The sequence below is a fragment of the Myxine glutinosa genome, chromosome 11 (assembly GCF_964187855.1).
Source record: "Myxine glutinosa chromosome 11, kmMyxGlut1.1, whole genome shotgun sequence".
NCBI classification, from domain to species: Eukaryota; Metazoa; Chordata; class Myxini; order Myxiniformes; family Myxinidae; genus Myxine; species Myxine glutinosa.
Window position 1 is genome coordinate 26299609 of NC_136271.1, and position 14938 is coordinate 26314546.

The 14938-nt window shown below is 42.0% G+C and overlaps 1 protein-coding gene across 2 annotated transcripts in view; it reads right to left on the reverse strand.

The window, feature by feature from the left end:
- Positions 1-14938, reverse strand: part of LTA4H (leukotriene A4 hydrolase) — a 231831-nt gene that overhangs the window by 44131 nt on the left and 172762 nt on the right. Inside the window, exons 9-17 of one of the 2 annotated variants that reach the window (XR_013624929.1) lie at positions 14665-14805; positions 13926-13949; positions 13650-13720; positions 13367-13478; positions 13106-13250; positions 9869-9972; positions 6059-6129; positions 4566-4620; positions 2075-2186 (exon numbers count right to left, since the gene is read on the reverse strand). Coding sequence is in view for 1 of the 2 variants with exons in the window: in XM_078786493.1 (XP_078642619.1) it covers positions 4566-4620; positions 6059-6129; positions 9869-9972; positions 13106-13250; positions 13367-13478; positions 13650-13720; positions 13926-13949; positions 14665-14805 (723 nt within the window). In the remaining variant the exon portion in view is untranslated. The remainder of the gene's footprint in view (positions 1-2074; positions 2187-4565; positions 4621-6058; positions 6130-9868; positions 9973-13105; positions 13251-13366; positions 13479-13649; positions 13721-13925; positions 13950-14664; positions 14806-14938) is intronic. The other variant, XM_078786493.1, reaches the window with a different exon arrangement.

The following is a 14938-nucleotide window of genomic DNA, read 5'->3' on the forward strand; positions in this document are numbered from 1 at the left end:
TGGGTTCCCCTTTGATAGTCTTATTCGTCTTCAGGGTCTTTTCAGTCTTGATGGTCTTCAGGGTCTTTTCAGTCTTTGGGGTCTCTTTGTCTTTGGGGTATTTAAGGGTCTTTGGGGTCTTCAGGGTATTTTGGGTCTTCAGGGTATTTTTGGTCTTCTGGGTATTTTGGGTCTTCAGGGTATTTTGGGTCTTCAGTGTATTTTGGGTCTTCAGTGTATTTTGGGTCTTTGGGGTCCATTAGGTCTTTTCGACCTTTTGGGTCTTTAAGGGTCTTCAGGGTCTTTTGGGTCCTTTGGGTCTTGGAGGTCTACAATGTATTTTGGTTCTCTTGGGTCTTCGAGGTCTTTAAGGGTATTTTGGGTCTACGGGGTTGTTAAGGGTCTTTGGAATATTTTCAGTCTTTGGGGTATTTTAGGTCTTTGGGGTATTTTGGATCTTTGGGGTATTTTGGGTCCTCTGGTCTTCAATGTCTTTTGGTTATCTTGGGTCTTCGAGGTCTTAAAGTGTCTTTGGGGTATTTTAGGTCTTCGGGGTTGTTCAGGGTCTTTGGAATATTTTCAGTCTTTGGGGTCTTTTAGGTCTGTGGAGTATTTTCAGTTTTCAGGGTATTTTGGGTCTTTGGGGTATTTTGGGTCTTCGGGGTGTTTTGGGTTTATTGGGTGTTTTCAGTCTTTTAGGTATTTGGGTTCTTTTAGGTATTTGAGGTTTTTTTGGGGGGGGTTTTTTTTGTATACTGAATCGAGGCTCGTGAAAGAGCTGACATTTACTTCACAAATAAATCAACCAGACAAACAAAATATATAAAAAGAGGGAGCGGAAGACAAGAGAAGGGGAAGCACACAAACACTTGGGAGCACACAACATTAGGTCTTTTAGATCTTTTAGATCTTTTGAGTTTACAGGGTATTTTGGTTCTCTTGGGTCTTTAAGGGTCTTTGGGGTCGTTTGAGTCTTTGGGGTACTTTGGGTCTTTTTCGTCTTTTAGGTATTCGGGGTCTCTTAGGTCTTCCCGGTCTTTGCAGTCTTTTTTGTCTTTAAGGGTCTTCGGGGTGTTTGGGGTTGTTAAGGGTGTTTGGAATATTTTCAGTCTTTGGGGTCATTTAGGTCTTCGGTGTCTTTTGGGTCTTTAGGGTGGTCGGGGTATTCTGGGTCCATTGGGTCTTTTCAGTCTTTGTGGTTTTTTGAGTCTTTGGGGTTTTTTGGTTTCTCTGGGTCCTTTGGGGCCTTGGCGTCTTTTGGGGGTATTTCGGGTCCTCAGGGTCTTCTCAGTCTTGTAGGTCCTTGGGGTGTTGGGGGGTAGAGGGTCTTTTGGGTCCTCTGGGTACTTTAGGTTTAGTATTTCAGGTTACATTTGTGGGTGGAGTCGGGTCAGCTGTCCAACCAATAGGTGAAGAGCAGACATACATACATACAAACACTTGCTCCATTATATATAGATTGTACCAAATTTGGTCAGAATCCCATCACTGGTTCACAAGTTATCGCAGTAACAGAATTTTTACCTAACATGACCTCTGACCTTTGACCACATGACCCCAGAAACGAATCAGGTCATCGTTACATCATTATAAATACCTGCACCAAGTTTGACTAAGATCCCTTCAGCCATTCTCAAGTTATCGCGGTAATGAAAACCTATCACGGAAGGACGGAAGGACGGACAACCTGAAAACATGCCTCCGGCGACTTCGTCCACGGAGGCATAAAAACATGCAGACGACCTAACCTTCCAAAACAATTGTATGGAAAAAAACCCAAAACATGCTCTCAAGCAGACATTTATACATTCGGTTAAATTTTTTACTTCCTCTCTCATTGCTTTTACAGGGTGTTCTTATAAATTCCTTGATAATGTCAAAGTGGAATTTTGTTTTAGAAATCTTCACATATTAATTTAAAATGAAAAGCTGAAATGTCTTGAGTCAATAAATATTTAACCCCTTTGCTACGACTCCAAAATGAGCTCAAGTGCATTGAATTTCCTTTGATCATCCTTGAGACGTCTCTTCAACTTGATTAGTGTACCCCTGTGGCCAATTCAATTGTTTGAACATGATTTAGAAAGAAACACACCTTTCTATATGAGGTCCCACAGTTGACAGTGCATGTCAGAGCAGAAACTCGACCATGAAGTCCAAGGAACTGTCCGTATAACTCGGAGATAGAATTGTGAGGAGGCATACATCTGGGGAAGGGTATGAAAGAATTTCTAGTGTTGAAAGTTTTCAAGTGGCAAAGTGAGCTCCATCATTAGGAAATGGAAAGAATATGGAACTACCCAGACTCTTCCCAGTGCTGGCTATTGACCAAACTGAGCAACCAGGCAAGAAGGACTTTGGTGAGGGAGGTGACCAAGAACCCAATGATTCCCATTGGACCTCCATTGTACATCTTGCCTTATTTGGCATGAGGCATTGTGGATGATGGAGGTCCTTATAGAGAAAGTACTTGTAAAACCGTCCGTGCAGCTCTTTGCAAGTGGATGTGGTTCTCCCAGCTAAAAGAAAACCATATTGAAAAGCTCATAATGCCAGACCATATTTGTCCTGTTTAACTGTAATAGTTTGTTTCCTGTGCCAATAATCGTGTCGTGAAAACACTCCCTCATATTCTTATTCATAGATACTTAGTCTCGTATTGTTGTATCGATTTCTAGCTTGTGTTTCTCTTGGCGTCACATAGGCCATGTGCTCATGCGTCTACGGCCTGATAGGTCAAATATCCTCTCTAATGTGCTTTGTCGTCCCATTTTTACTCTATTACACTGCTCTTTTCTTCACAAATCTTCTCAAAAAGGGGTGTTAAAAAAACAGGCGTACACAGTTTTAGTTGTGTAGACGAGCCGTAAATGCTGCACCAAGGAACAAGCAAAGTGGTATTTTGAGGCAGGAAAAACTCAATAAAAAGTCTTTGAGATGACTTTTGATAAACAATTATAAAAAGAATAAATACGTCATTACCTTTTTGGATATTATTTTGGAGACATGAATGAATGACTATTCTCAAAAACTACTGCATTTTATTTTACCAATAATAGCAGCAAAAACATTTTGATTGCCAGATATGAAATGCTGAAGTTTTGCTTGAAAATGAAGAAATGCTGAAACATTTTGATTGCCAGATATAAAATGCTGAAGTTTTGCTTGAGAATCAAAAAATGTATGCATATTGTCGCGCATCCGCCGAAATTTATATCAGGCGATCGCGGATTGCCGATCACGAGGCTTTAACTCCGAGGCGGAAGCTCAATGGCGGATTCCAAAATCTAAAACACCTAAGCGCGCGGAATGGAGGGAAACAGCGCAAGTCCCCGCAGCCTTATCTATCAAATCAATCACGTGGTAAACTGTGTTCAAGTATGTACAGAAAATAATGCAAGGGTTTATTGGGAAAAGCAAGGACAGTGAAAAGCATGCGCCGGTAATAAAATAAGGTTGCTAAATTGGGATCCCACACACAACAGATATCAAATACAAAAATGAGGGAGATGAATACGAAAATAAAAACGTCCGTTATGTAATTGGGTACGCGGAGCTCGGTCTTAGCTGTCTTGTCGTCTTCAATTCCCGGCCTGGAAGAATCCTCCGTCCGCCTCGTCCGCCTCGCACGCCCCGCTAGGCCCGAGTCAACACCCTCGCCGCTGCACACGACGTCCGTGCACCAAGCTCCAAAGCACCACGAGGTCCCACAGCAGGACAGCGAGCTCCACTCGGGCTACACCTCAGCCCAACTCGGGTCGGGGTCTCTGAACTGCGCTGCCAGGAATCCAACTGCTTGGGATCAACTACTGAACTGCGAACTGCGCACTGCCAACTCCGCTTGGGCTCTCTGCGCTCAACTGAACTGCTCCTCTGGACTCCGGCACTTGAACTCTCCGGACTGAACTCGACTGTCAGGATCGCACCTCCAAAACGAACTCCTGATCAGATCTGCACTCCTCACTCTAGTGTTCGGCAACTAACTCAGGTCGGGGCTCTGATCTCATCTGAACTGCTTGAAATGGCGTCCGGCCCCCGTTAATATCTCCGGCCGATGATGTCAGCATTGGCGCACTGCTCTGCCAATCAGAGCCTCCCCCGACTCGCTCAGGTCACGCCCACTGCGTCACTCCAACTCTCGTCCCCTACTCCGTGGTCCTTGTGTTATAGCACGTGCTATGCGAGGTGGGTAGGCCTCTCGGAGGTGTAAATGGTGGCGGCCAATTGTGGCGGTGTCTTAGCCTGATTTCTTCCGAAGTCGTGTCAGGGGAGAAGGGCGTCATTTAGTGTTGTACTAAAGGTCCTAACTTGTGTTTATGTGGTCTGTAGTGCCAGTGCCATAATGGACAAAGGTTTGGCTACCAGGTGAGACATACAAGGGCTCTACTGATTAACCCCGACACTACCTATCACCCGAATCTCCTGGTAGATTCACAATCATACATTTTAACCCGACAAACGCTTACACATGACTTATTACAGGTAGATTCCCTATCGCGACATCTCGAAGCATGTTACCTACTCAGATCTACTCTGCTCTACATATTGCTCTAACAAATTCCTAACAATATATTATAATTAAGTACCTTGATCCATCGGTCAACCAGTTTCAAGCAAGCATCAGCCAGGCTGGTGTCGTATCTGGAATATAAAAAATGTAGTATGCATGTCAAAACATTAAGAATCATGGCACTATCAGGTATGCCATGATATACAGTATACAATTACCCTTCCACGTGGAGGCCAACTGACAACAACCTTTATACATTATTCTTGTTTAATTTCCATCAACCAATTTGACTACCATAGTTTCGTGTCAAGATGACCTTCTTTCATTGTGTTCCTCTTACACAACCTCCATCAATCCCAAAACTCCCAGAATGAAATACAAAAACCCGAAGGACCCATTTGAATGGACTTGGTGAGAATCCCCAAGGCAGATACGAAGATCAATGAAGTGGGTTTTTTTTAAAATATTGGTGCTGTAAATAAAGTGGAGACAGAGGTACGTAGGAGGATTCAGGTGGGTGCGAATGCATGGAGGATGGTGGAGGGAGTAATAGCAGACAGGAAAATGAAAATCAAGGACATCAAGGAAATGACATCACGGAAAATGAAAGGGACGGTTCTGATGTCGTGTATAATGCTGCCCTACTTTTATGGTCTGGAAACGGTAGCACTGACAGAGAGACAACAACAGAGGCTGCAAAAGTTTGCGAGAACAACTCGGTCAGGAGGATTGCGGGAGTGAAGAGGGTGGCTAGAAGGAGGATGGATGAACTGAGGGAGGAGATTGGTGTGCAGATGAGCTTGACAGGGAGATTGGTGAAATGCCGGCTGAGATTGGCTGGAGATTTGGGGCAGAAGGGGGAAGAGAGAATGCCAAAGAGAGTGGATAGGTTGGAGGAGCAAGGTAGGAGGAAGAGGTAAACCGTGGTTGAGATGCGAGGATTGTGTGAGGACGGATATCAGTATTTTGTGGGTGTGGTTGGAGAGTGGAGATAGTTGGTTGAGGACAGAGGGAAGTGGAGGAGTATAGTGGTCAAGGCAGGGCAGAGGCTTGGTGCCATTGACACTCACCCCTTATAAAGGGAAGAGGAGGAGAAAAATAATAACAATAATACAAATAATAAGAAGCTGTACCATGCCAGTGAGTATTGCTAAGAACTAAAATAATCATGGATTGAAGGAAGGATCAATATTGAAATAAAGATTGCCTTTAAAACCCCACTCAACGAGGCTTTATGATGGGGGACAGACAAATGTATAAATGTACATTGTACAAACACACACTGTGTTTTATATGGGTCGATGCTAAGGTAGCTAGAAGTAGATGTTACAAATTAATTAGCATACATTCTACTGACCATCTATGTGTTACAGTGTTTGCTTATTAATGTGGATTCACAGCTCCACATGTAGCCATTATAGTAGAACACCACAAATGTACATATCATAACCACGAAGCAGTTAGGTGAGTAAGATTTTCTCAAATAAAATAACCAAAAGTTAAATTACATTTCTGATACGAAATATATATTGAAATATAATCATCACAAGTCACAAAAGAAATACTCACTTTGGCTGAACTGGAGGCATTCCCGGTGAATAAAACCAGCCTTTCCAATCAACATTCTCCAAGAGATGGTTCTGCACAGATCAAATCACAACACCAACATTTAAACCAAAAATCCGAAGAACTTCAACACAAGGAAAGTTGCAAAATTGATTATTGATTTCTACTTGGTCAAATTAACAATTTGTAACAATACTTCCAAAATCGATGACTTTTGTACAGTACCGTGCAGATGTATTATGTCAGTGGAAGATTACATTACACTACAGGTGAACAAAAGATAACAGCAAGAGCAATTTGGATCAAAAAAAAAAGAAATGAACATGCTTTTAATGTTTCAATCCGATATAAATATGTTTATTCTCTTTGGTTGTTTTTTTATATATCCGACAATTTTCTCTGAAACTCGACCATGGACCATCAAACCAATTTCATTATAAAGGTCGGTGTCCAAGGAGTCCCAATTGTACAGGGTTATTCAAAGAGGTGTGATTTTTATATGTTATATATTTACAAGTAATATTGTTACGTTTGTGGGGGGTGGGGGGGGAGGTAGGCAATGATTACCTGAGTCCAGGTAGAATTGTATCGTATACCATGCTCCGTATGTCGTGATGAAGAAGAACTAGAATCCACTAGAACTGCCACTTTACAACTGCTGGCAATGATGACCGGTTTACTCCACCATCCCGCTTTCATACAACCCCGCTTTTGATACAACCCCGACACACACACACACACACACACACACACACACACACACACACACACACACACACACACACACACACACACACACACACACACACACACACACACACCTACACATCCCTGCAAACACACACATCCCCCCCCCCCCCCCACACACACACACACACACATCCCCCTCCCACCCCAACACACACATGCACACCCCCCCCCCCCCAACCCCCCCACCCCACACACACATTCCCACCCCACCCCCCCCCCCCCCACACACACACACACAGATCCCCCTCCCACCCCAACACACACACACACACACATACAGACACCACCCCCCCCCCCCCCCCCCCACACACACACACACACACACACACACACACACACACACACACACACACACACACACACACACACACACACACACACACACACACACACCAAATAGTACATCTTCACGACAATGGTGACTGCGAACATGTCTCACACCAGCAATTGCTGCAAGGGTTCTGACAAAAATTGGTTGGCTCCCATGCATCCACGCTATTTAGGCGTCCATTACGCGGTTTATGAGAATTCTAACAGCCATAAAATAAGATTTTACAGTTGATAAAGTACTTCCGGGTTGAACTGAAGGCTTATGTGCAATTCTTTTTCCATTGTGAACTGTCTTTTTCCGGTTTGTTACAGTAGCTTACAGAAGCTTGATTGTTTTGCATGCTAATAATTATCTACTGCAGCATTGCTTCCTATTGCTTCGCCTCCATCATATATTTTGTGTTTTATATGTTGTTTTTTTCAACTCGTTCTCCATTTTTCACTTAATCTATATGTTAAATTCGCCGGATTTCTCCATCCGTCCACCCTCTCTTTTTGCTGGAACCTCATTACAGCATTACATCTAGTGCTAGGCTAGGCCTCTACGGACGTGCATGTCATCCCAGCATCCATCACTCAACCAGTCCCGTCACTTTGCTGACAGCAGTTGAATGCCATAACATATATCTGACTCCCACGTCCATCGGTAATGGTCTGAATGCCAGACGCTAGGCATCAGGATTACAGATTTAGTAAGATGGCAGTGTAGTAAGACAGCGTTACATTTGAGACATCATTCCAGCATTACATCTAGTACTGGGCTAGGCCTTTACAGCGGTGTATTATTCACGAGTCAATGAGAATTGCATTTTGTAACTTCTTGCCATGTGGTGATCATAACAACCAAGTTTGGTGAATTTCTGAACAACAATTTTGGAGGAGATAGCATGATGGACGGACAGGCAGACAGACAGACAGAAAGACAGCTTTTATTTTTATTTTTTTGTATACAAGATCGAGGCTCGTGAAAGAGCTAAAAAAACAGAGCTGACAGAGCTGATTACAATACCCCCCAGTTTTTTCCCCCCCCCAAAAAGTGTGGGGATAAATATTGTTTTTTGGCGAATAAGTGTGTGCATTACTAAAATGAACGCTGTGTTGTTAGCAGTAAAAAAAGTTTCTGGAATAAAATAAAATTGCAAATATTGACTGTTAATAAACGAAATTACTGTTTTGTAACATATACAAGTTGTGTTGTTCAACTACTGTGAGTGAAGCAATGCATTCAATGATAGTTTCCTGTCAAAAGCCTCAAGATGTCTCACTGCAAAAGGCGCACAAGGTGAATAACTAATAAATATCATCAATAAACAATTCCAGATCAGTTAAGAGTTGTGCACCTGCAGAATGCCTGTCAGTGCGATGGGACCCTGTATTCCACATCTTCTGCAAAAAGTAAAAGACAGGTTTCCAGACCTTGAGAGAGGTAGTTTATGTTTATGAGGAACAATAACTCAGTCAATATCCTGCCACGAGACACTCAGGAGGAAAAGAAAGGAAAGGATTCCAGTACCCTTGCCATCAGAAGAGCAGGATTTCGGAAAATTGGCACCCTTGACATCTGAGCCCACCACCAATGAAAAGTCGATGCTGGACAGACGCTGATGGACGTCGGGTAGCTCGTACCTGTTGCTGCATTTGAGCCCGGGGAGTAACTGCTGAAATCTATCTCTCTGGGTTCTTCCCGGTATATTTATTCCTTTCACACTCCTTTCTACTTTTTCACATTTCTCTTTATTCATTCTAATTCTTGCTTTTAATTTTATTTTATCTATTGTTACACTATTTATCTTTCTTTATCTATCTGTCTAGGAAAAGTGAATTCTTGCAAAATCTTTATTTTATTTTTTTTCTGTGAGGCTCACTTGGCTGCTTCCTGGATAGGTTTGAGGGTAGAGGAATTGCAGGTGAAATCCAAATCCTATACAGGTTCCTCTTGATGCCTCCGTCTTTGCTCTTCACTTATTTGGGTTCTTTCTGAGGACTCCAATGCAGTATTTGGTCTTCCGTTTGATCCCACATCCTCAGGAGAGAGAGAGAGAGAGAGAGAGAGAGAGAGACAGACAGACAGACAGACAGACAGACAGAGAGAGAGAGAGAGAGAGAGAGAGAGAGAGAGAGGAGAAGGCAGTAGGATGAGGGTGTAAGGTGGGGACAAAGCGGGATATTTTGATACATGAGATTTTGAGGCAAACACCAAATCGAGACATCCTACGTTGTCTTGAGGTAGAACGTCCGAGGAGAGAAAGGGTGTGTGTGGAGAGGGGTGGGGGAAGGGGGGTATGGTTTTGGGTTTTGGGGAGGTGAGACAACCAATTTGACAAAAGCCAACTTATTCTAAGTATCACCATAAATCACTCCAAAAAGCAATGTCAAGGAAGATTTGAGACTGCAGAGAGAAAAGACAAATTAGTTGAACTATCCAAGACTGAAAAATAAACTGAAAATTGCCATTTCTGATCACAATTAATATTTTTGCTTGTGCTAAAAAATAACGCTAAATTCAAACTTTTTTTTCGTGGTGGGAAGTCACATTTTAGGATGGCGTCAATGGCATCTCTAAACATGGAGGTGGTTTTACCCAATGATCACAGTTTATGAAAGCTGTACAGATGTGCAAATTTGGGAAATTTCCACAAACCCCCCCCCCCCTCCTGCACATAAGGAGCACCATTGTTTGCCCCCCCCCCCCTAAATATATACAGATAGATACTCTTCACATTAGCTACTAACCTTATCTTTGAAGTATTCATAAAGATGGCTCTTCCAATCCTCACTGGTAACACTCTGGTAGGCAAACTTGTCGATGTACGATTTGACAAAACCCACAAAGACTTCTGTAGAAGCACACACAGTCAACAATGCAAGTGATAGCACCTGGAGTAAAACTAAAAAAAATTGACACTTAATAGTACGATCCCATTTATTTGATAAGCAGGGTCTATGAATCCGTATTATAAAACAGGAGTGTCTGTCTGTCCGTCCATCCTCAAACTATCTCAGTCTTGGGGCTAGCCCCGCCAAACCTTCTCTGGAACGTTTAGGGGTCCCAGCGGACGTCGTTCGTATGTATAGGAGGTTTTATAAGTTCCTAAATAAAATTATGATTTTGAAATTGGCTCGATACGGACCTGCTCCCAAATCCAGAAGAGAACAGATTACGGCGATAGTCTGTTTTGATATCTCAATACAATGGTGATTGAACACAGTATTTTGTTGTTGTATTAATGTATGGTTGGAATAATGCTGTTTGGAATTTTTTTTAAAAAAGGGATATTGAGTTTAAATAAGAATGAGGAAATGACGTGAGGGTTTCTACTTTCTAACCGTGACATTCGCCATATGCAGATTCGCCATTGACTGAGCATAGAACCATTCAGACAGGGCACGTTTTTTGTGCCAGTCCTTCATTAACTTGGTGCCAATGCCTGACGTTTGCCTGAAGGTGGCACAGGAATGTGGAATTTATTGGTTCATCGTTTCCCATTCGCTGTTTTTTTGCCCAAATCATTGACGAACCGGCTGTCCAAGTCTGACATTCGACTGAACATGGCACAGGAATGTGGAATTTATTGGTTCCATGGTTTAGCATTCATTGTTTCCGCATTGTTTGTTTGGTTTTGGCTTTCCACCCGTGCACGGGTACTTTGCTAGTCTGTCATAAAAAGCCAAACATATATACATATATACCGTCCAAAATATACCATGCGATTATTATCATTCACTTTGCAAGAAGCCAACCAGCTTTACATCCTCCCGGACAGCATATTACGAGATGTAGTACCCCCTAGCCAGTACTGCACCAACACAGCAGTTTTAGTTGCAGAAGTTGTTTCACCCTGGTGGGGATTTAACTCTGATCACTGTACTAACTGAGCTCTCCTGGAGCTCTTTTGAGTTCTCTTGACCCTTGGCATGCCATGTATATTCTCACTTGCACCAATTAAGCTCTTCTTTCTTGAGAATAGTTGCGTTTTAAGATAAATTATGCAACTGCTATTGAAACAATCTGCAACTCAGACATAAAGTATGTGCTTGACACTATGTGTGTGTGTGTGTGTGTGTGTGTGTGTGTGTGTGTGTGTGTGTGTGTGTGTGTGTGTGTGTTTTGACGTGCACTCATCAAAGCATCAAAGAGACACTGCAAAAGCAATTTCGTGATATCTAAAATTAGTTAATCAACAGGAGGATGAAGTGCAAGACCGGTTGCTCTCTCGATAAATATGGTTTTACATCGCTCCACTTCTAGTTACAGCCCACCTGCTTGCCCTTTTAGCTGTTTGTTTATCATGAGCCCAACAAGACTGTACTAGGTCAGCCAGCCAGCAACCCAAACTTTGTTACCCTCCCCAAATCCAGGGGCACAGCTCGACACTCTCCCCCACCCACCCCCCATTTCCCTAGAATGTGGAATCAGGTCCTTGATTTGTGTTTTCATGTCCCAAACAAATTTGTTTCCTTTTCCTACTCCTACGATGTAACATACGATCACTATCTTATGTTATCCTCAATTCCTATTCCCAATCTTTCCTCTTCTCAATAGTTCTCCTCTCCTATCCACCCACACTTTTATACATTTATCGTTTTTGTCAGCTTTCAGGGTAGACTCACATGTTTCTTGGATATTTAGCCCACTCAGTCCCTTATACTGTCTGCATGTCCTGAATTATACTGCGCCTCTGTGTTCGTTACTTCCCTATTCCTATGGCCTGCCTTCAATGGCAACTTTATCCGCTTTTATCACCCAGCTTTGCCATAAATCTCAATATCTGATAAAAAAGGAGTTCAGAATCGATGTGGATGGGTGACTTGTGTGCGGATGTTTGATGATACTGATTTGGTGCATCGCAGGCATGATGGGCCGAATGGCCTTCTCCTTCCTACGCCAAAGTTCCTTGTGTGTAACAAAAGAAGAATGATCTTTCATCTGGTATTCCCTAATGAAACAAATTGGAGTATGGCACAATAGTCAGGTTCACTATGTTAACAAATATAATTTCGTTCAAAATTTTGGTAGATTAGCAAAACTATACATTTTTGGAATATTCAGAGCATGAGGAATCCAAAAGTTAATGTTTACATTTGCGTAGACACCTTTGCGAAAATGACACTCAGGACAGTGATGAAGATAGTCAGGTTCACTACGTTAACAAATATAATTTCTTTCAAAATTTTGGGATTAGCAAACCTGTACATTTTTGGAATCTTCAGAGCATGGAGAATCTGAAAATCAATGTTGGCATTTGCACAGACACCTGCATGGCCGCCATTTTGGATTTTGAAAATGGCCGCCATAAAATACATATTTTGCGCGATCTCGGCTTCTAGTCAACCTAGAGACTTAATTAAATATGCTAATCCTATGTTTTCTGGGTCAAGGAATCCAATAAAGGCCTCAAAATAGTGCTCAGGATTATAGAAAAGCAACAAACAAAGGTAATTGAAAACCATTGTCTTTATATTTGTGATATAACTGTATTACATAATACATGATATTGCAAGTCCTTTGAAGTTATAGGTTGTTATAGGAAGTTATAGGTAGTATCAGATTGAACTATAAGTCCTATACACAGGATCTACGAGGTCTATACCGTTCAGGAATATGCTTTTACAGATCTTCATCACTGTCCTGAGTGTCATTTTCGCAAAGGTGTCTACGCAAATGTAAACATTAATTTTTGGATTCCTCATGCTCTGAATATTCCAAAAATGTATAGTTTTGCTAATCTACCAAAATTTTGAACGAAACAACATAGTGAACCTGACTACAATATTAGTGCCATTTAAAAGGCCGCTCTAGGGTCATATCAGACCTCAACAACGACCTGAATAATAAGCAAACAGTAAAAACATTGTTTAAAATACAAATATTGTAGCATGCATGCTTTATATCAATTAGATATTCACTTTTTCTATCCAATAGAATATTAATTCGTCTAGGGGAATTGTAAGAAACAAAACAGATGTAACCTGGTCCTCCAAGCAACTGCTCAAGGTAAAAAAGCAAGGCAAAGCCTTTCTCATAAGGAACAGAGGAAAATGCATCATCAGGATCAATCCCATCCAAGTTGGGAATCAGGTTTGTCAAAGGGTTTTGCTCCCCAAAGACTTTAACCTGTTCAGGGTGACAGAAAATCAATGTCAGACAACCTGAACAAAAAAATTGATTTGGTAAGTTCATAAAAACCAGAAACAAAACCAAGCACTCCGTAGATTAACATAAGAACGGACCGAACCCTTGAGTGTGTTCCAGCCCTCAATCGCGTCCAGCTGACGTAATGGCTCTCCCAACATTTTTCCATCAATCAACCTCTCCAGGTACATCGTGTGGCCTTCATTGAGCCTGAACAACAACAAAAAACATTACCAACTCAATTTTTAGAATGCTTTCCAAATATGAGAGATAATGCATTCATAATGCTTCATCACAGGTTTTTCTTTTATTTATTTTTTACATCCGAGTTAGCAATGCACTCTGGTTCGAATTGAAAATTTTCCATTGAAAAATGCTCACCAGAAATGCTCCCAATTCTTGTTGGTAACGAGATTTCCAGTCCAACTGTGAGATATCTCATGGCTTACCACCTGTTCGGGTGGGGATAGAGGAATTTGGGCGAGGGGCGAGGTTCACTTGTTCCAAACGAGTATGTACGTTTGAAATTAGGTGATAAAATGTGCTTATGGAGTCACTTGTGAACAAAATTTAACAAATCATGTTACAAAAAAAAAAAGAACAAGCACCAAGCACAAAAAAATTAAACCTTCAGCTACAAATGCACAAGATACTCACTCCAGCCAATGATCTGTCCCCCACCTGGAAAGCAATGAAAATACCCGATGACTGTTATTTGTCTCATTTTATGTAAAATAAATAAATAAATATATAAACGAGGATTCATCTTCATCATGTGTACGCAAAAGGCTAAACAGTATGAAAGACGACGTTGGCATGAAAACATCAATATACTGAGTGAACGTGACAGTTACTTTTATTACAAGTGTCTCGAGATTGTAATCCCAAAGTCATTAAGTTTCTGTATTCCCAAAAGGTTTTGTGCATCCATCCACCCTTGCCCCCCGCCCCCCCAAGTCAACATAATATGTGTGTATGGTGTGGTGGAAGTGTAGAACAGTAACAATGGGACAGTGAGGAGTCATGAGCAGACATTAAGTATTGATTGAAAAAGCGAAGAAGTTTTCTTTTAAGGCAGATAGAATATATAGAATTTGCTTTGTATGAGGTAAGCACAGGTAGGCAAGCAATTGCCACAACTGCACCAATTTTGTCTGCACAAATAGGATATTGCTGTTTATAAAACCTGCCAACAGCAGCAGCGCCTTGTCAGATTCTCCCTGGATATTCCCCAGTGTATTAAAAGCAGGTAATCTGATTTGTATGACTCGAGGCTCATCTGTCACAAGACAAGCAAATGATGGGGAAAAAACAAACACAGACAACAGACCTCTGCTGCACATGACACTCACATACAGGAGAAAACAAGTGAGCACCTGGCTTGATACGAGCTTACAATTAATGTGGGCGTAACGAAGGTCATGCAGGGGTTTTCCATGCCCCCGTATGGGAATGATGGGGGCAAAACAAGCAGATCGTAAGAACGCCACACGTACTTTCCCACAAGGCATTCGGCCACCTGCAGAATCTTCTCAGTCTGTGAGCGACATGCATCTGGGCTTAATCTCTGGAGACACATCAGCATGGACATCGTAAAGCCATCAATTTCATGATGCTTGCAAAACTTGCAAGGCCAGAGCAACGTGCAAAATACACACGACGATCTGTAG